This window comes from Pollicipes pollicipes, unplaced genomic scaffold (genome assembly GCF_011947565.3).
Source record: "Pollicipes pollicipes isolate AB1234 unplaced genomic scaffold, Ppol_2.1 Scaffold_2243;HRSCAF=2626_pilon_pilon_pilon, whole genome shotgun sequence".
In the NCBI taxonomy this organism is placed as follows: Eukaryota; Metazoa; Arthropoda; class Thecostraca; order Pollicipedomorpha; family Pollicipedidae; genus Pollicipes; species Pollicipes pollicipes.
The window spans coordinates 7,770-29,479 of NW_023596077.1; the positions used below are offsets into that span (position 1 = coordinate 7,770).

At 56.5% G+C, this 21,710-nt stretch overlaps 1 protein-coding gene across 1 annotated transcript; it reads left to right on the forward strand.

Moving 5' to 3' along the window:
• The first annotated feature begins 2,704 nt into the window (after nucleotides 1–2,704).
• Nucleotides 2,705–21,229, forward strand: LOC119096891 (PDZ and LIM domain protein Zasp). Its single transcript, XM_037219884.1, has 4 exons — nucleotides 2,705–2,857; nucleotides 11,660–11,711; nucleotides 19,481–19,617; nucleotides 20,439–21,229. The coding sequence occupies exons 1-4, from the start codon at nucleotides 2,790–2,792 to the stop codon at nucleotides 20,713–20,715; spliced, it is 534 nt and encodes a 177-aa protein (XP_037075779.1). The 5' UTR covers nucleotides 2,705–2,789; the 3' UTR covers nucleotides 20,716–21,229.
• Nucleotides 21,230–21,710: the final 481 nt, after the last annotated feature.

A 21,710-nucleotide genomic window follows, 5' to 3' on the forward strand; every position in this document is an offset into this window, starting at 1 on the left:
CGCTGCGCGGGGTGCCGAAGTCACGGGCGTAAGTAGAGCCGGAGAGCTCCAGGTCCGGCCTGCCGCCACTCAGGCCGCTGCCGACCGCTGGGCAGTGTCACATGCGCTGACGGCCGTGCGTTCAGGGGAGGGAGGGGGCGGGGCGACAAAGATTGGCAGTCTAGGGCATGGCTCACACCCTTCGTCACCTCTGAATCTCCGGTGGTCGCCGCGCCCCCCGCCCCCTTCCCCCCCCCCGGTCGTTGACCCGCGGCAGGGCCTGCCCACGCCCCGGGGCAGTGTGGCTCTGTCTTCCAACAGTTGTCGCTGGAGCGGAGCTGGAGAAGAGCATGGTGGAGGGAGAGATCCCGCGTCATTCGTGTGTTCAGCGCTCTGGCCGGAGGTGTAGTGTCCTATCAATTTGGGGAGAGAGGGGGACGCTTCTCCTAACTTAAGCTTCAGAACTCCGAACTCTGACGATAAAGGGGCCAAATATGTGGAGAAACTCTTTGTTGTCGTCTTTTGGGGTGGATTTCGTCACTTTTCCACTGCATTTTCCCCCCCAAACACACACTCATTTTGGCGACCGGGGCTGTTTTGTCTGACACCACATTGTTTGTGTGTTTCTTTTCTCGTCACTCATGGGATGTGAGCCCACCATTCATCCGTTCGCCTGTTGGACCTCCCATATATTGTTTGCGTGTATGTCCGTCCGTCATCCGTCTGTCATCCGTCTGTCATCCGTCTGTCCACACGTCTGTCGTCATGGCGTCTGCGCGTCAGCCGGCCGACCGCCCTCCACATTCGTCACTCGCACACTGGAGTACGCGAATGACGTCATTCACGCCTCGGCATCTTTCCTCGCATCTCTCTCGTTCGCCACCCGCTCACCCGTCTGAAGCGTTTCACGCACGCTTGCCGTCCGCACTGGCCCCCCCCCCCCCCCCCGTCATCGCTGTCGACTCTTCGTCTTCACGCCCGCCCAAGCCGCGGTCTGATGCAGCGGCGCCCGTGGCCTCCGGCCCGACACCGGCCCCGCCCCGCAGCACAATTGGCCTCCATTGTGAGCCTCGCTCCTCGGCGGAGCTCTGCAAGAGGCCGCGCTCGGCTATTTGGTGGCCTCGTTTCGTCATCGACACCCGGCGTAGCGTGCCGAGACCGAGGCCGAGCCGGGTCCCATCAGTCCCGCCTCAGCCGGCACTTCAGCGGCCGGCTGCATTGACACAGCGTCCCCGATGCATCTCCTCACCGCTGGCCACAGCCGGCTGCATCCGCCGGTCCAAGCCTGAGCTACTAGCGGCGCTGGCGATGAGGCCATAGGCCTGTCATTCAACGCGGGCAGTTACGGCGCCTGTTTGCCTGTAATTAGGACATCCCACAGTCGATTTACTTCTTTGCGAACGCAACTACGAAAACGACGCCGGAAAAGTGATGCATCTTTGCAAACATCTGCTTTGCATTTTGCTCTCCTGTTCTCCCCATCTCACACCGCTCGCCATCTCCTTCACTCCTTCTTCCCTCTCTCTCTCTCTCTCTCTCTCTCTCTCTCTCTCTCTCTCTCTCTCTCTCTCTCTCTCTCTCTCTCTCTCTCTCCTCTCTCTCTCTCTCTCTCTCTCTCTCTCTCTCTCTCCTCTCTCTCTCTCTCTCTCTCTCTCTCTCTCTCTCTCTCACTCTCACTCTCTCCCTTTCCATACATTTCTCTGTGTGTCTCTATCTCTCTTTCTTTCCTCTCTCTAACTACCTGTCTTTCGACCCTACACCCTTCCACCTCGCTAACTCTACATCTCTCCGTCTGTCAGTCTCTCCATCTTTCCCGCCCCTTCTCCTTCCTTCCTTCCAGTTCCCTAGCTCTCCGCCTACCCTGGGCCTCGCAGCAGCCTCCAGACGGCAGCAATCTCCGCCAGCTGTTCGGTGACCTCCCCTGCTCCCCCGCCAGAGGTGTTGACGCACAACACCGCCAGCTCGTTTATTCGTCAATCGTGTCAATCGCCAGCACCAGTACCTCTCCAAACGCCGGAGGGTGGCGCCAGGGGAGGCTGATGAAGCGCCAGTGACTGCTCAGCGGCTCCAGGGTAAACACTACTCGACGGTGGGCAGGAGTGCCCCCTCCACACCCCCCCCCCCCCTTACCTCGCCCACTAGCGACCCTGACCTTGGGGCGACTGTTGCCTTTGGCCGACGGCTGGCCCGGGACGAGGGCTCGGGTTCAGGGCGTCCGACGCCGGCAGGTGGATGTCTCGTGCCCCTCCCCTCCCCCTCCCTCTCCTGGCGGCTGTGACCAGGACGCAGCCGGTGACTCGAGGCGGGAAGGGGGGGTGGGGCTGCACGTCTCGCGGCCCACCGAAGCGGTGGTGCCGGTGATATGTTTGAGGCTGTGACAAACACCAAGCCCTCTGGTTAATGACGGGGTTTATGACAGTGACAGTGACAGGTGACAGTGACAGGGCCTAGTGGCAGTGCTTCAGTGCCGCCATCTCACGGTGGTAGGCTGTGGATTCAAGTCAAACTGCTGCGGCCCTGTCGATTCCAGCGCACCACTCAGATGCTGCCACCTAACGGTGACCTTAAATGTCGCAGGCGAAACGGTGGCAGTCCTGCCGAGCGGGTCGGTTCGACGGTGCCGCCACCTAACGAAGCTTTGTGACACGTCATGTAACAGCGGCAGTCCTGCCGAGCAAGCAGGCTTGACAGTGAGAGCCATCTACGGTTGAACTCCTGCACTGCAGGTGAACGGCGGCAGTCCTGCTGAGCGGGCCGGTCTGAGGGCCGGCGACGCCGTCATCAGCATCGGCGGGCAGAACGCCATCGAGATGCGCCACAAGGAGGCGCAGGACTCCATAGTCCGCTCCGGCAACAACATCAGCATGGTCGTCCAAAGGTGGGGCACTGCGGGGATCAGCAGCCGACGTGCCGCGTCGAGCGCTGCCGCTCGGAAGCAGAGTGGAGCGCCCTGGCTCCCGCGGCAGGGGGTACCCGCAGCGTGGCTGCCAGGCACGCACTGCTGACCGCTGACCCGACGGACGCTTGGCCGTCTGTCGTCAAGGTCTACTGGCTGGAGTCATCCGGGAGACGGAGACCACTACAGCGGCGCGTGCGCAGACGACGGCAACGTCCCGTGTACAGATGGCGACGACGTCCGGTGTGCAGATGACGACGTCCCGTGTGTAGACGGCGACGATGTCCCCGTGCGTAGATGACGACGACGTCCCGTGTGCAGATGGCGACGTCCCGTGCGTAGACGACGACGTCCCGTGTGCAGATGGCGACGATGTCCCGTGCGTAGATGACGACGACGTCCCGTGTGCAGATGGCGACGTCCCGTGCGTAGACGACGACGTCCCGTGTGTAGACGACAACGACGTCCCGTGCGTAGACGACAGCGTCCTGTGCATAGATTACGACGACGACGTCCCGTTGGCAGAGCGCAGCAGCGCAGGCGCTCCATTCCTGGCTTGCGGTCCATTTCGACCTCTCATCACCTGACACAAGGCTGGATGGGGGCCAGTCGGCTCAAGCCGCTACCCGCCCTCACCATCAACCGACGTAGGCGGCTGTGCAGACAGCCGGTGTGTTCCTCTCAGTACAACCCTGGGAAAGTGACCTGCTGTCCAGTTCGCCCTCACCTTGAGCCGACCTGTCAGGCATGGTCGTCAACCAATTATCTGACCGGTCCCACCCGCCACCTGCCACGACCCCAGCAGGCACCAGGGTGTACTTGCGGCGTCCCGTGACGATACATGCCTCCTGCCGTGTCCATCCTCGTGACTTAACGATTCCCCATTGTGTCTATCCCCACGAAGCTACGAGCCCCGCTGTGTCCATTTTCCTGTGACGTCACGAATCCCTGCTGTATCCTTCCCCGTGAGGTCACGAGCCCCCTCCTTGTCATTTCCCGTGACGTCACAAATCCCCGCTGTGTCCTTCTGCGTGACGTCACGAGTGCCCGCCGTGCCATTCTACGTGACGTCACGAGTCCCCGTAGTCCTTCCCCATGACGTCACGAGTCCCCGCTGTGTCCTTCTGCGTGACGTCACGAGCCCCGCTGTGTCCCTCCCCGCGTCCCCACCTAGGTGGGACCTCTCGGCGGAACCCCGCCCGGTGCCGTACGCTAGCCGGGCGCCAAGTTTGCGCCGCGTATTAATAGCGCTTGGCCCGCTGTGCGCTATTTCCACCGCCGGGGTGGGCAGAGGCGCGCCCAGGCCGTCGGGCATGGGGAGGTAATGTGATGGCCTCGTGAGCAGGCGCATCGAAACGTGCCAGGTTGCAAGGCCCTCTGAATCGACTCAATGGTGAACCTGTGCACCAGGCGCCGGCGCTTTGCACTGAGGCGTTTGCCTGAAGGCTAGACGAATTCGGCGGTAGTCGGTGTTTAAGGCTTGGAGAGGGAGACAGGCGAAAGGAAAAAAAGTGGAAAGCGGAGACGCGCTTTCCATGCAATTTTATCAGCGCTTCTTGGAAATATATCTCCCGGCCCCCACTAAACCATTCTACACCCCAGCCAGCTGATTGGCGCAAATGGCTGTTACGTCATCGGCGCGTCTCGGTGGTGATTGGTGGCCGGGCGATCTGAGCTGATCTGGGTAAACACGCACACCGCCAGCAGACGGACAGCGCAGGGAATTAGCTAATACCATTTGGCAGCGCCATTTGGAAGCTGGATGATGATGTCTGCACTTCGGGAATACTTCGGGCAAGGGAGACTCTCCGACACGAGTTCTGAAAGCTTCTGAATAGGATCGAACTCCTGCTTGCAAATGAAAATTAGCCTGCCCTCATCCATCCATGTTGTTATAGCATGCATTATACTTTCTTGTTGACCTCGTATTGCTGTTATATTACCAGCTGTTATGCCTAATTCTCTTTTCTCTTGCACACTTCATTACCATCGATAACCTGCCGTTAATTGCGTCAATCACCTACTTCTTGACGTTCACGTTAAGATAATAATCTACCGCTTCCCCACTCTCACCTCAACTTATACCTGCCTCGCCTAATGCAAAGGCCCTAAACCCAGCATTTAAGAGTCACGACCTGTTGATAATTCAATTCGAATTTTCAAGTTGAGAATTGGTGTGGATTTAGATGCAGACATTGACCGCGGATGTTGGTTACTCAGCATACCCACCAACACCTGAAAGGCTGTACGCCACGTGTAAAAATCACAAATTTCTGTCATTGCTAAGAGCAATGCTCACACGTGTCGACCCGTGGCAGCCGTCCTCATCGACCACCTATCGACAACAGCGCCATCAGGGGGCAACACTGCCAACCTGAAGTGTGTTAGACCACCGCCGCCCATCGGCGGCACGTTTGGCCCCGGGCCAGCGTTCTGTCTCCGGATGGCGTTAACTAGGCCTCCGTAATCAACGCCTCCCTCTTGTTCCTCAGCGGCTGTGTTGGAACTGCACCCAAGTCAACATTGTGCGTTCAAAGCCAATTAGCATGCGGGAACCTGTCTGCGTTTGGATTGAGCTGTGCACGTGCTCGCCACTGTGTACGACATGAGCGTACAAAGACTCGCGAGTGGGATGTCATGGAGCTGAAGGAAGACCACCGCCACACCGCTAACAAAAACAGTTCCGGCCATCTTATGGGGTGCAAATAAGATTTAGGTTAAAGCGGCCTTGTTAGTCGCTTTTTGGAGCTCTTCTCATGACTCTGAATGCTATATTTTGCCTCCCGAAACTCAGCGGTGACGGCCGGTTTTGCGGTGGAACTGCATGGGCGTATTTACCGCCCAAGGCCGGTAGGATGCGGACCCCAGTTATCTGCCCGTATTTCCTTATGCCGCATCCTTACCCTCGTCGACGTACGCCCATCCTTATTTTTGTCCTCATTCCGGCGTCATCCTGCATCCTCGCAGGACCCCGTTGTGTCAGGGGCGGCTGCGTGCGCCAGCCGTCAGTGGACGAGTGCCCTCTGGTGGGCCCCGTCCGAGCACGAGTGTCCTCTGGGTGACCCCCGTCCGAGCAGGAGTGCCTCTGTCGGGACCCCCATCCCAGCACGAGTTGCCCTCTGGGTGGCCCCGTCCGAGCACGAGTGCCCTCTGGTGGGCCCCGTCCAAGCACGAGTGCCCTCTGGTGGGCCCCCATCCAGCACGAGTGCCCTCTGTCGGGACCCCATCCCAGCACGAGTGCCCTCTGTCGGGACACCCTTCCCAGCACGAGTGCCCTCTGTACGGGACCCCCTTCCGAGCATAGGACACGTCTGGAGAGGAGTCCCTATGCGGGCCTGGTCTCGGCGGTGGGCCTTCACGGGTGGGTGTAGTCCTGCCCACCGCTATCCACTCTTCTCCATTCCACAGCCCTGGAATGGTAGCTGCGGACCGAAGGCACTCATGTCCAAGCCAGACCTAGACCCAAGTTACTCTGACGCATAGGTAGCCATTTCTACCGTTGCGAAATAAATAGCACAATGGAAGATCGAACTGCTGTAAATATTCGATAAGGGACATCACTAGCATTGGAGTAGGAATGGTAGTATTTGGGGTTTAAGGGGCGCGTCGACTGCATCTGTCATTTAACGCCCCGAATGCGTAGTTATGCAACTGGGTGGAAGGGGACGAGGCATGATCTTATTTCTAAGGAATGTTATCAGCATGTAGGATACCGCGTTATAAGTAGGCGAGTGTTCGTGGTTATCGCTGTTACACCATCACTCTTGCGTATTTACTTTTGGGCCAAACCAATTTGGTGGCGAACATGGCATGTAACGCCACATCTAGTGCTTAGTATCGGAACTACTCCCCACCCCCAATCCCCCACCACCCCCACCCCCACCCCATCCCACCTCCTCCTCTGGACTACTCTGGAGTCGTTGCATGCGACTAGTCTCTCCCTGCCCACTATCCAAAGCACCCTGGCAAAACCCAGAGCAAAGGACCGATCCAGTGTCCGGCCAACCCCCCCCCCCCCCGCCCCCTCCCCCTGCTCATGATGTCCTGGACTTCTAAATGCTGCGCCCATTGCCAGCTGGACGACGGTTTTCCCCGCTTTCCGACGTTAAAACGGTCCTGCCGTCTTGGCACGGGCCGGCGGCCGGCCGGACGCGTCGCCTCGGGCGTCGCCGGCGGCGATGTCGCGCAGTCCGGCGGCGACGGTCGGCGGCGAGTGACCCCGCGCCCCGCCGCGCACGCGCAGAGGTCAGGGGGTCACGGCTCGACGGCGTCGCGGGCGGTGTGATCAAAGCGCCGGCGGCGTTGCGGCGCCGAGACGATGAAGTTTCCGTGTCACGTGAGCACGACCCCGGGACCGGGGGTCACTCTCACACGGATCATGGAAGAGCTGCACAGCCTGGGTAAGCGAGGGCCGATTGGCAATGTCCACTTAGCGGCGCACGCGGCACACGCTACTGGTGCTGTTAACTTTAAGTTAACGTTAACGATAATGTCGAGCGCGCACGTTAACTGTTCACGCCAACGTGTGGGGTCTGCTGGCGAAGCATCGCCAGCGCCTGCAGGCCGTCAGGAAAACGACAACGTGCACCACCACGGGCGCAGCCGGGATTTTCTGAAGGGAGGAACCCGGAGCTTGGTGAGCACGCTTTACGCTGATGTTGAACTATTTCCTGGGAACCATCCAGAGTGAAAAAACGATAACTCCAGGACTCAGGAAGGGTCCGCCCCGCCGCCGGGTCCCTCCCTTGGCTGCGCCCCTGTTGCGTCGCTCTGAATGGCGGCTATTGAATGCCGGTTTACATCACAGCGTGGAAATGGGGGGGGGGGGGGGGGACGGAGCAGAATACCGCTGGTGCCAGGCACAGACAGGGTGAGGAACTGGACAGCGGCATTGTGGTAATTCTCACCGCGTATCAATTACTCATCTTTCTGGTCAGGCAGGGTCGGATTCTTTGCGCGTCTTGGAGATCATCAGGATGGCTGTATGGCAACCGCTAGCATTTGTGAGATAAATGGTGAAGGTGATGTCCTTTTCCAACGTGAGACGTGTGGGGGGGGGGGGGTTCGACGTGGGACAATTTTGGTACACAAGTGTGGTGGAACACACGGTGGCTCAACAGTGTGCTGGTAGGGCTTGCACTACAAAAGCATAAGAGGGTTTCGGAAATAATACTCGTCTCTTTCCAAACTAAATGTCATTCTCGGTATCACGTTCTATAGTGCATGGCAGTGTGTCGTTCGGGGTAATTCCTATCCTCAGGCAGATATGAGATATGACGTACGACCCCAACGACTCCAGTCTCACCGTACGTTCTCGCCCCATGACATTTGTTGACACCGATCTCAGCGTCGGCTCTCACGGGCCTCATCTGTGTGAATGAGAACGTAAGAGCGATAGCTGTTGCCGCAAGGAGTGTGCACAAGATAATTTATGTAATGATAATTTAGATAAGTTATTATATACAGATAATTTATGATAATTAATGATAAGGATCGGAATGAAAGCAGCGGGATTTTGTGCCGTAGTTGTTTTGCTGGCCACAGACCAGATCATACCTTCCTGCGATCATTGAACACAGTGCAGTTTAGTTGGAGCACCCTCAGTAACACACTTTGGTTGCATTCGATGCACTGCTTTTGTAGTTTCTCGGTTTTGCAAAAATGGTGGCGATGTCATACAGCGGAACAGTTACATCAACCATATTTACCAAAATAAGCACACATTCCAACTCTCAAAAAGCGCGTTTCAATAGAATATGGCTGCTAATCATGCTGTACGAAGGGTCTACTTGTTAATTTTTGGCTGTAGCACCATCTAATGCATTTTGCGTTATTGTGTATATTGTTTGTGTTATATAAATTGTGTTGGCTAAGGTGGATCCGCAGCTAACGACGCTAGGGATATAGCAGCTTCCTATCTCGGAATTTTTCGCCTTTTTCGACTTTCGACCCTGAGACAGTGCCACTAAGGTCAGAGCTTATTTCTTGGTGTCAGGAAAAAACCGTACAAGGTAAGGATGTATGAGGTGATGCGGACGTGGACCTAAGGATTTACGCTAGCCTGCATTGCCAGTTTTCGCCGTCAAAAATCACGCACATTACCAGCTGAAGAAATTATTCTCGTGACCTACGATTTGGGGACCGTTTTTTCCATCATTTTCATGTGGTTAACACAGGCTTAAGGTTAGAGTGGGTAGAAGATTGAGTGTCCTAAGCGTAGCTGGAGGCTTCGGGGTGCCATCTTGGGCTCGACTCCGTATTAACCACCTCACCTCATCCACCTTGCGTGTATTTGTATCACGTGTATTCGCACGTGGTCTTACCATCTCACCTCACTTTGGCAACAAATTAAAGTCGCCCCCCGCTCCGTACTCTGAAGATCGAAAGATGTTCGATAACCCGTCGCCAGCTCCGCCCATTCCATTAATGACCTCATCGGCACCAGATGGGCTGCGATGACACGCGCTGACGGCGGAATGAAGCGCAACCTGGATGTCGCAGTCGGCTGTGATTGGTTCGCATCAGCTGATACTAGTCATGCAAGCTGGAGCTGGGTACGCCCTACCCAGGGCTGAACCATACAGAGCGAGTGAAGCTGGCATATTGAATAAGAGGAATGTAATGGCTTGTCAACATGCCATTCGCGCCTTTAGCGTTCAGAAAAAACTGCCTGGGTGCAGGCATATAGCTCCTATTTTCCAGTTCGCTTTCTGTAATACTTGCCACGCGGTAGGACACCAAATCTCGGGAAATCGCTTCCATCATTCCGTGCACGCTGTAATATTGCCAGACGTGGTTGATGACGAAGGTTATATGATACCAAATTTCCGTTGAGTGCATGTGCACTCTAGGACACGACTGTTTTTGCTCGCTCACCTAGGAACCCTCAGCGATTTGAGATCTCTGAAGCTCCGTCCCCGCCCCGTTGTTGTCAGGTACCGCGCTGCGACATCGATGACCTTGCCGTGACCTCTGGGCCCGTGCCACCGCCTGCGGCCACCTGCGTCTGGGCGCATTGGTGACGTGTGTGTGGGTGTGTGATGCAGTTGGAAACAAAAAGAACAAACATTTTGTGGTTATAGTTGGAGCTGGTCAGATTCAGGTGGGGCGTCAAAGAAATCAAATTGCAATGCTCCGCTTAAAAAAACGAACTATCTCGAATGTGTCGATTATCGAGCAATTGTGTTAAGCATGGCACAGTGCCTCGCACGTAACTGTTCAGCACGCGCGGTAATCATGATCTGTACGGGCAATCAACGAAGGCATTTTTCAGAAACGACGGAAATGCCAGCTCCCGTATGGAATGTCAGCGTCCGTGTGGAATGTCAGCGCCCGTGTGGAATGTCAGTGCCCGTGTGGAATGCATGACGTCACGAAATGAGAGTTGGCGTTCTGACCATCTGACTATGGTGTCGGTATTGGCGATGGCGTTCTGGCAATGACCGGTGTCGGTAGTGGTGATGGCGTTCTGGGCATCACATTGTCGGTAGTGGTAATGGCGTTCTGGGCATCACAGTACCGGTAGTGGTGATGGCGCTCTGGCCATCACAGTGTCGGTAACGGTGATGGCGTTCTGGCCATCACGGTATCGGCTTCCGGGCGGAATGACAGTATCAGTGGTGCACAACTTAACAGGTGAAACTGGTACGGAAGAAACTTCACGCTTGGGGAAACTGGTACAGCCCGGAACATGAACACGTAGCTTTGTTTGAGCCTCAATGCTTGAAATCGGTTGCCAGCTGGACCACAAGGCGGTGGAGAAGGGGCAGAGTCAAAACAGGGTGTGGGGAAGAGGCAATGTCAATACGTCTACCCAACTTGAAAGTATTTGAACATTTCCGCCGACAGCGTTCCATAAGAGAGGCACCTTAAAAGTATCCATGCAAGCTTGTCAAACAAGATGATGACTTGTGCTGTAACCGCTAAAAATGTCAACATGTTTTCAGTTGGAATGGAATAAAAATATCTTCTACATGATTGAGGTTATTAAGCCAAGCTTGAGCCGCTTTTTGCAGAGATGGCACATCTTTTCAAAGAGTTTGTGGTAGCCGTTGCATCCTGCCGTACGCGTCCTCTCATTTCAAAAAATAATTCCAGCCTATGACATTTCGTCCAAAGCAGCAGGCTTTTCTCCCTTCCCTGCCCTCCGTTTTTCGAGACGACGCGCCGCGTCTGGTGACAGGAGGACGCTTATTGCTAGGTCAAACCACGCAATTCTAGAACTTACCGCAGCCTTTTGAGTGCTGATAACCCAACTATAGATCGTCCATCAGTGCGTGGTTGGCGTACACGCTTTCCCTTCATCCAGTATCCCTCTGCCAACTGTTCCCATTCTAGCGTTGCCAAGCCCCACCCAATGTCCCCCAATCCTACCCGACGTTACTCATTCCCTACCCAACGTTCCACAATCCCTACCTAACGTTCTCTAATCCCCTCAACGTTCCACAGTCCCCACCTAACGTTCTCTAATCCCCTCAACGTTCCACAATCCCTACCTAACGTTCTCTAATCCCCTCAACGTTCCACCAGTCCCCACCTAACGTTCTCTACTCCCCTCAACGTTCCCCAGTCCCCACCCAACGTTGTCCTGCGGAACGTCGCCGTGACCTCTGCCACAGCGCGTCCCGCCCTCCCCCGGTGGAACCTCGGTGTGCTTCGCTCCCTGTGTGGAGCCGCCATCGTGACCTCCTGCCCACAGCGCGTCCCGCCCTCCCCCCGATGGAAGCTCAGTGTGCTTCGCTCCCTGTGTGGAGCGCCTGTGTGACGCGCCGTTCCTGGTTTCAGGGGTGGTCTGGCCTCGCTCCGCCTGCCGCCGAGTGCCACCAGTGTACCCAAGGTGAGCCCGGGTCAAGGGGTTCAGGTCAGGGCCCAGGTTAGGGGTCGGGCGAGGGACAGTCGTGGTGCTGCGTTGTGTCGATGCATGGCAATACAAGAAGGTGGAGGCAAGAGGCGTCGGGTTTTGACCGAAAACCGAGCATGGTTCTTTACGCAAGAGCGATGCCTGCAACTCCTGCAAGAGAATCGGCCATGTCAGCGACGTCGGCAGGCGCTGCTCACGGGCTTGCATACAGGTGCGGTGTGGACTGGTGCTGGTGAGGTAGGTACTAACCTTCGTGAGGGAGTGAGGTGCCCCTGGAAGAGCTACACTGGCCCCCGACGTGAGTGAGCATGATGACACTGATAACAGACCACGACAACGCGGCGAGGAATGCCCGCGCTTACACTCGGGGGAGAGTAGACTGACGCCTTTTGAAAGGGAGTATACTGACCCTCCAGACCAACGCGGCGAGGAGGCGCGCTTACACTCGGAAGAGAGTGGACTGACGCCTTTGAAAGGGAGTATACTGACCCTTGTGTGTGACTACGCTGACGCCGGTGAAGAAGCAATGATCCCGGCGAGATGAGGAAAGTGCCAGATCCTGACGGATGGGAGTGTGGTAACCCTCGTGTGTGACTTCATTGACACCAATGAAGAGGCATGATTGACCCCCGGCAGGCGGTACCATGTTGACTCTGTGTGTGATAACATCACGGATGCTGAAGTCTCCGCCGCCGGCGAGGGTCGGTGATTACTTGTTATTACTGTTAAACCCGTCTTCGATGGGAGGGAGTGCACTGACCCTTGTGTGTGACTACACTGACACGGGGCGCATCACCGATCCCAGCGAGGCGCAGAGCTCACTGACCCCGCGGCCTCTGTAGGACGCGCCGGACGCTGCAGCTGCCCCGCAGGCAGCAGCAGCAGCAGCAGGTGCAAGCAGCAGGCTCAGCCGGCGGAGCACCCGCACCCGGTAGGCGGGCGATTCGGCCGGTTCCCCCCGGACCCAGCCCGGCCGCGGCTCTGCTGAAGGAATGGGCATGCGGCGGCCATGTGACGGAGCCGCCGGCGCTGGCGGCGCTGCACTTTGCTGAGGCCGCCAGCAGCGGCGCGGGCGCATGCCGTGTCTTGGGAGTTGGAGTAGAGTATAATTGCACTCTGGAGTAGAGTTACACTCTGGAGTATAATTACACTCTGGGGTAGAATTACACTCTAGAGTAGAGTTACACTCTGGAGTAGAGTTACAAGCCGGAGTTACAGGAGTTGCACTTGAGTAGAGTATCAGTAGACTGATGAAAAGTGATGGCGTAGAAACGTAGACATGGCCGGCGTGCGTAGATGAGGCCTGACACAGAAAGTAGAGCTGTTGGTTGACAAACGTGGAGAACGTTAGTGCTTGATCAGTCGCAGCAATTGCATGTTTGGACATCGCGATGCATGCATCCTTGCGACGGTTTTCATGTCAGACTGCAGGTTTATCCCAAATTTCAAGCTCAGGTGCGGTGAAGGAAGTGAAAGCGTGTCAGCGCCGCGAAATTCAAGGACGGAGGAAAGCTTTCCACCCTCACGCAAGACTGAGCTTTAGTGATATTTGGACCGTTTTGAGACAGACGTAGGTAGAGCGACTGGCACAGCAGCGTATTTCTTCTTTTCTTCGCTTGCCTCAACACAAACACTGGCTGATGCATTAGATGACTCAGTGCCATCATTGGTGCCAGCTGCAGATCAATGACGCGATTATGTCTGATTGAGGGCTGTGCAGAACGAGCACCCTGTCTCTTACCGGGCCCGGCTCCGCTCTCCTGCTCGTAACGCCGCCCCGTGTGCACCTGCCCACCCATCGCCAGCTAGCGCGTCACGCTCTGCAACTTCACGGCGGCATCTTGGTCTGCACCTTCCCCCTCACCCTCGCCCTCACGCTCCCCGCCCCGAGGAACGCACGACAGCTGGAACGGAACCCGCCGCCCCGCCCCTACCCCAACCACTGCTCTCGCGTATCGTTGATAAATGGGGCAGCCAGGGGCGGGGCATTTGCTTCTGATGTCATCCCATGGACGGTGGTGATTGGTGGGGAGATCAGGCTGGGTCCGCTGACTGCGTGGCGTTGCCAAGCAACTATTTATTTCCCGGAGCTCGTCCGGGGCGTGTTAAAGAAACATCCGGGCGCGAGGCTATTTTAGGATTCCTATGAACGCATCGATATGCGTGCACAACGAGTTATTTCAACACTTCAAAAATGGAGGCGGGGCGCTAAGAGATAATTGGGATCAAAACAGTTCATTATCACCTCACCGTGCCAGAATTTCGCGTGCATTGTTGTGGGCTGATGTTTTTTATAATAAATGTATGCTTGTTTCCCTCTCTATAGCCGTATTCTGCCTGTGCCCTTGGAAATATCATTGTGACGCACCGAGAAACAAGTGGACTTGCTATGAGCCGCGTTTTCTGCGATTGTAGGCTGCGAAGGAGAATATGGGAAACTGCGCTGATGTAGCGCACTGACCAAACAACTTAATCATAAGCGAAAGCCGCGGGATAATAGTCTGCCTTAGTACGCATCATATGAGCGAAGCCGCAGGATAACGGTCCGCCTCAGCACGCGTCATATCATGAGCAAAGCCGCAGGATAACAGCCTACGTCAACACGCATTTGCGATGCTTTGACACATGCTCGGTAACGTGAAGATTTTAATCCCTTTCCTGAGGAAGGGGGGGGGGGACGGGAAAGCGATGAGACCCCTCCTTGATGTTTTTTAGATGTCTCTCCGGCATGTCGTGCAATCACCCCCAATTTTCGCCGGCTAAGACACTCATTGCGCGCGTTTTCGATCCACGGCTGGTGCGGGCGGCGGGCGGCAATCAACTGCTGGTGCCGGTGGGTCCATCGATTCGACGAATCCACCAATCGCACGCTGTGGGCTGATACCGTCACATTGAGGAGACCCATGTCCTTAATGTACTAACAATGGAGACCTTTATCTTCATTGTACTAACGATGGGGACTTATATCTTAGACGTAATGACATAGCACACAAAGCGGATAAATGTGCTTATAATTAAACAAGGAACACGTTTGTGTGAGCTTCCTGTGCCACATGGCGTGGTTTCGTAAATATTGGCATGTAAAGCTGAAATCATACAATTTGAAGGACAAAATGGCATTTGACCTGACATAATAGCGTAAATTATTACGCTAGCAACATAGAAATGATGGCCAGTGGCAAGATATCGCAGAGACCGATCCAACTTTTACTTGTGAATTTTTTGCGGTGCGTTATCATTCTTAGTTTGGAAATGGCGAAGGGTCGCATCAACCCCTCTGCCCGTCTGCGATATGAAAAGGGGCGAATCAGAGCGACGGTTTAAGTCCTGAGGGCTGTCCGTACCTCACCCCCAGCCAATAAAAAACGACGGTGGCGCGTGATTGGTCTGACTTGGACGTTTGGGCGCCAAGTGGCCCAACGCCAATATCTAGCGGAGCTCTGCTGCCGTCATTTCAAACATTGCAGCGTTTTGTCCCAGGCTCATCACAGTTTGGAGGCCCCCGGTCCCAGCATTTGCGTTGCATCGCATTGCATTGAACACGTGACAGGATGGCGTTTCAACTTCCAGCTCTGCTTTGTTCCCGCCAGGGATATCCTTTACTTTGCAGTTGCGGGAGGGGGGGGTGCTCCCTAACTTGTACTCCAGTCCCCGTAACCTTGAGAAAAAAGTCGGCCAAACACGCGGAGAAAATTGTTAATCGGTGTATTTTGCAGAAAGGTTGTAACTTTTTCACTGTTTATCCACTCTCAGCTGTCTCAACTCATTTTGAGAAGCACTCCCCAGATTCTGGGCGCGGTCTCCCTCACCCAAGATGCTCTCCTGTTCCTGTGTGGTCCGTCATATGCATTGCAAGGGCGCAGTAAAGACAATTATTTTGTGTGCGGGGGGGGGGGGGGGCCAGACGCTGAAAATGGCACAACCTCCCTACGAAAATGCGCCACAAACTGGGTTTCTCTCCGGATTTGGCCCCCTTTCTTGTCAAAGCCGGGGGTCTGAAGCCCAAGTTTGCCGGAGTATTGAGTGTTGCGCCACCTTCGCCATATAGGAAACTCCACCCTGATACATCGTGCCGTCACTGCTGCTGCACGTCCGTTGCACGGCATCGCGTACAGCGCACTTGCCGGAGCCTCGACGGCGGCCAAGCGTGGGGCGGGCGGGGTAGCAGCGTCCGGATAGACTGCCACCGCACGACATCAGAAGGGGGGGGGGGGCGTGAAGAGAGAGCGCGCGGATCGTCGACCCGGGGCCGCCACCCTGGGACCACAGACCGGGCGTCAAACAGAGGGATGGAAGGTGACTGGCCAAGGAGCGCTGGTGCATGGAACCTTGAACGAACCCCGAAAGCAATGGTGGAGTGCGCTTGCCACCCAGCTCCCCGGCACCACCTTCGTGTTAAAGGTTTTTTTCCGTCCGCGCGAAGGTCTCTCAGAATCCGTGAGCGCTAGAAACCCTGCCGTCGTTTTCGCCGGATGCTCGCGGTTCGGTATGACGTGCCCCGCGGCCAAGCTCACCCCCAGCGCTGATTTCGACCGGAGTGACGTCTGCACCCCGCCTTGTACCATGCTGTCCATACCCCACGATCTGTCCAAAGTGTGTGGGTGCGTGTGCGTTTCTGCGTGGGTTTGTGGTTAGCCTGCCTGATATCCGATAGCTAGCAGTGCGAAGTGATCCTGGTGTTTTTTTTCGGGCGTTGGTGGTCGTTTCGCGTACTTTGGCCTTACGCCGTTGCCCGCCACGTTCTGACGGCGTGCTCGTGGGACGTCAGTTCCGCTGCTTCGCCCGTGATCCACGTGTTATATCCGTTCTCTCGTTGGTTTTCCCGGTGCTTTTGATGTGTTCAGCGGTTATTTTCACTGTAGCGGCGTTAGAGCGTTGTCCCCCCACGTTGGGTTAGCGATCAGCGGCCGGGCTCCTCAGCTGCCCAGCTGTCCACGTCTGCCGCAGCTTACCATCCCTCTCCGGGGTCACCCAAGGTCAGGACACCGCGGGAAACACCGCTTCTGAGGTTGTGACCCCCGTCTGGCCTGAACTTGGCTGACCTCTGGGATCGGTGCGACTCGCTGATTGGTCCGTCCGCTGTCCACAGCCGGCCCAGCCCCGACAGCGCAACCCCCTTCCGATGTATCAAGGTCAGGTGAAGTCGTCGGGGGTCACGGGCAGGTTATCTTATGAGGCCATGATTGAGTGTCAGCTGCGTGCGGTGCTGTGTTGAACGAACTGCCTAGCCTTCCGCATGCTACACGGTTTCTTGGCGGTGCTGTATGTTCTTTCCTTCCTATCGGCAACGACTGTCGACGCTGGTTTCCTTTATGCATGTACGCGAAGACTCCGTGGCTATAAGTACCGTGATAGCCAGCCGCCCAAGCTCAGACCAAGACTTTGCACGACATCGGGCACTTTAATCATCGAAAACAAGTGAAAATATAGGTGTCGGGAGAGAACTATTGGCTTTGTCATCCGGTGATGCCGACGTGAGCGTGCGATTTCACTTCATACCACTTTTTAGACACGGCGCAAAGATGACGTGTTGTCGGCGCTTGCATTATCATACTATTGCAAAATTTTCCGGATGGATCTGTTTACTTTACTAGTATTATATTGCCGATATTATAGTAATATTACATATATTATAATTATATTATAGATCCGAGAGATCCCGGCAAACGGAAGCAATGCGCGTATTGATATCCACTTTTTCGAATGTTAGGAGCATCACTAATAAACACGTCAGGCTTACGACAACCACAGCACGCAATGTGTTGAGTCTCGCTTCATTTTAAAATATCAATGCACGTGTGAAAAGCTATATTCATCGAATATGGATTCCGGGAGATTTAAATTTGCAAGTGCACACAAACCTTACGCCTGCTACTGATTTACAGGCGACCCTCTGAGTGGACGACCTTTTCCGATGATTTATGTACCTAGTAATGACTTGTAGTTTGTTGATGACCTGACCCTCCTAGTGACTTTCAATGTGAATACCATTCCCGGCCGTTTAACGGGAAGGTAAGTGTCCTGATGACCTCTGGTCAGCTGATGATCTATGGTCTGCTGGTGACCCCTGGTCAGCTGATGACCTCCGGCAGCCTCTGCCGAGGCGTTCGTTTAGCGCAATGCTTACCACACCTCCGCAGTAGCTCTTCTGACCTGCCGTAGCAAGGCCCTTCTGACCGGCCGTTGTGAGGCCCTTCTGACCGGCCGTTGTGAGGCCCTTTTGACCGGCCGTGGTGAGGCCCTTTTGACCGGCCGTTGTGAGGCCCTTCTGCCCGGCCGTGGTGAGGCCCTTCTGACCGGCCGTTGTGAGGCCCTTCTGACCGTACCACCGGGTCAGGCCCGGCGATGCCTCTGGCGGGGCGGGGCCCCGCTGCCGGCGGAGCGCCCCCCCCCCCCCCCCCCTGACCAGCAGCGGGCGGTTCCCCGCCTACAGTTCTCCCCAGACTGGTGGGCCTCGGCTGCACTGGCCTGAGCGTGAGGCGTTAGTGTGGAGTGACTAACGATGTTTGTCGGGCTGACGTATCTATGGTTTTGCAGAGGTGCCAGCGGCGCGGGTATGTATGTAAAGGCACGGCTGTGTGTGACTCAGAAATTGGTTTCGTTTTAGTTGCGACGCCATTCATATGTCATGTCCCCGGAGGGAATGGAAGAAGCCGGTCCAGGAGCTGATCTGGGGCATAGTTGCCACTGATGAACGCCATAAATGAAAATTATTATTTACGGTTTCATGAAAGGAGCTCATGACGTTTAAAAACACTGCCACATTCAGAAAAGCTTAATCGTTTATTCTTCTTCTTTTCGATGGAATGCGACGCACATTGTTGCGCACCCTTTGATGGCGCGCCAGCGACCTGCAGCTGGCCGTATTAGAGCTCAAGACCGCGGTGCAGCCCGAGGGTTCAAACCCGGGTCCCCCATGTGGAAACCAAAGGCGCCAACCACTCGGCCATTACGCGCCTGATTGATGACCTCGTATTCCGCGCAAAAATACCGTCAGCGACCGGTGACATTAGCGAGGCAGCCAGCCCAGCTGAGCGGACGGGCCTGGCCATCGCTGCTGTCCACCGCGTCAGGCCGCGGCCTCCGGACCGTGTGATTGTTGGCGGGGCTCCTACGCCGCCGCTGGCGCCGGCTCAGTCCCCGTCCCCCGACAGCCGACACCATGTCATTAAACAGGCCGTAGCTGCTCCTGCTCCCGGCCCCACGCGCTGATGGCGGCAGGAATGTTGGCGGATACGCCGCTCTAGACCAGCGGCCTTTGTAGAGTAATGGACGGATAGGCGGCTCACTTGGACGTGGACTGCCATGCTCAATGTTTTTTAGGCAACAATCGCGGCGGAAATATCTGCTACGCTGCTGGCAATGTGAAAAGCTAAGTTTATTCTGAGAGCCCTGAGCTCAAATTTTTACGTTGGAGCCCAATATGTAGGAAATAAAATACAGCAATCTAAGCTTCTTTTCAGTATGGTACGCAGCTTGATCCACGCTCGATAAAAAAACCGTTCGACTCGCTGGAGATGTGAGGTGGGAACTATCTGATGGGTGTCACGCGTCACGTGTCACTGTCCTCCTCCGACGTGCGTCACGTGTTACGGTCCTCCGACATGCGTGGCGTGTCACAGTCCTCCTCCAGCGAAACTCCGCAGCCGCGTGACCTTGCTACACCGACAACCAGTCAAAACACAGCGTTCATCTTGCGGGCGTCGCCGGCGTTGACAGTGCTGCCACCTGTTGCTGACCGACAGAACTTGGAGACGACGGACGGCTCGGTGAAGGCGCTGGTGCACAACCAGTTCAACTCGCCGATGCCGCTGTACTCGGAGGAAAAGATTGCCGAGACCCTCTCCGCGCAAACAGAGGTGCTGGCTGGAGGGGCACTCGGGTGAGTGCCGCATGTGAAGTGCCGCCGGTGTCGCGTCTGCCGCGCCAGGTGTCGGTCGCCGCGCTACACTGCCGTTGAAATGGATATCTCGTGGCGAACATGTCAGTCCAAGTCAATGGCAAACGCGCAGATGCCACACCGCATACACACATGCAGTTATTTGAATTTTTCATTACGTTTTCGCAGACACTTCCGTCATGTCACAATACATAACGTTTTGCGTCACAGAGCAATGCGAAGTAGTTGGTGACGTAGACGTAGAATTTACCCGGCCTGCCCAGCACCAGTTGCGGGAGCATCTGAGAGCCTTCACACGTGAATTAACAGAGCTGTTTGAACAATCCTCTTTCATCTTGCAACATATTCCGAAAACCAGTCTTTTTTTAAACCAAGGTCTGTTATGCCAAAGAACGTTATCACGACAAAACTTTGAGACTTTTTATACTCGTTTGCCGTTACGAACCCAGGACCGTAGAAACTCACTCACACAAACGCACGCGCGCGCGCACACACACGCACACACACACACACACACACTGACATACACACTCACACGCACACGTACACGCATACGCAAACACACACACACACACACACATACACACACACACACAACACACACACACACACACACACACACACACACACACACACACACACACACACACACACACACACCACACACAGCCGCTGTGGCCTCATGACCGTGACCGATGGCCGTAACCGGTGACCGTGACCGATGGCCGTGATCGGTGTCCGTGGCCGGTGACCGTGACCGGTGACCGTGGTCGCTGAGCCTGAGCTGCCCTGGCGGACGGCAGAGTGAACTTCAAGCGGTACGAGCCGCAGCCGTGGAAGCCGGCCGCCTCCGAAGTCTACAAGATGATCCACGGCGACGACGCCGACTCCGGCCCAGGTCAAAGTCAAGATCGTAGTCGTCGGCCGCGCCCGCGGCGCCCGCAGCATCCGTGCCCCCTCCGCCCCCCTGCCCCCCCCCCCACCCACACGATACCGTCCCGAGGCTCATCTCTCTCGATGTTGGTTACACTTAAAAGGCCGCTTGCGACACAACCGCTGCAGCGCGAGGTTCTCTCTTGAAGTAGCGTTATTCCGGAGGCTGCCTCGTGAGCTTATCATTTGCTCGGCAGCCACATGAAGCCTCTGCGCTCAATTTCATTTGACGTGGTATCAAACTAGTGATCTGTTTAAGTCACGACAGGGGAACTTAATTTCGGCTATAAACTATCTAAGCATGGGAACATATGGCAGAAAACTAAGGGAAAACTGAGGGAAAGCCGAGCTTGAAAGGCCCCGCCGGGAAAAAATGCAACACGGGTGGTAGTGCACCAACAGTTGCCGCTCTCGCTTGGGTGCGGCGCGAGGTCTCCCTGAGCGGACGTGGGCCAGATCCTCCAGATTTTTGGAGCCTTGGAGCCGCTGCCTTTGGGTGCTGGGGCCGAGCCTGGGAGGTGAGACACACTCTCAACACACGATCAAACCTTCTGACCAGCCCTTCTGGCGCAGGGTCCGCCCCAACCTCAGCGGCGGGTCACCGGGGTCACGGGTGTGCTGTACTGGGCGCCGCGGGCCTGACCCTCCTGACCCTGCCGCAGCCGACCCTTCTCTCCTGTAGTGCCCAGACCCTCGCCCAGACCGTTGGTGCATCACCGGCTGACCCCCCCCCCCCTCTGGTTTTTGTGTCACCCCGTTGCCCCGCCGGTCCGCTGCTGGCGCCAGAGGGAGGTGCAGCTCCAGTGTAGCGTTTGACGTGACCGAGGCTGCCGTAGTGAGCCGGTTTGTGTAGCGAGTCTCTCTCCTGTCCGCCGCCGCTCGCTCTCCTGTCCGCCGCCACTCCCGCCGCTGGCGCTGCCCGCCGGCCGGCCATGCCGGGCTGGCGGCGCTGCCCGCCTCCACACCCGCCCGGCGCTGCCCGCCGCCGGGGCTGCCCGCCGGTCGGCCGTGCCGAGCTGGCATCGCTGCCGGCCTCCACTCCCGCCGCCGGCGCTGCCCGCCGGCCGCCCGTGCCGGGCTGGCGTCGCTGCCGGCCTCCACTCCCGCCGCCGGCGCTGCCCGCCGGCCGCCCGTGCCGGGCT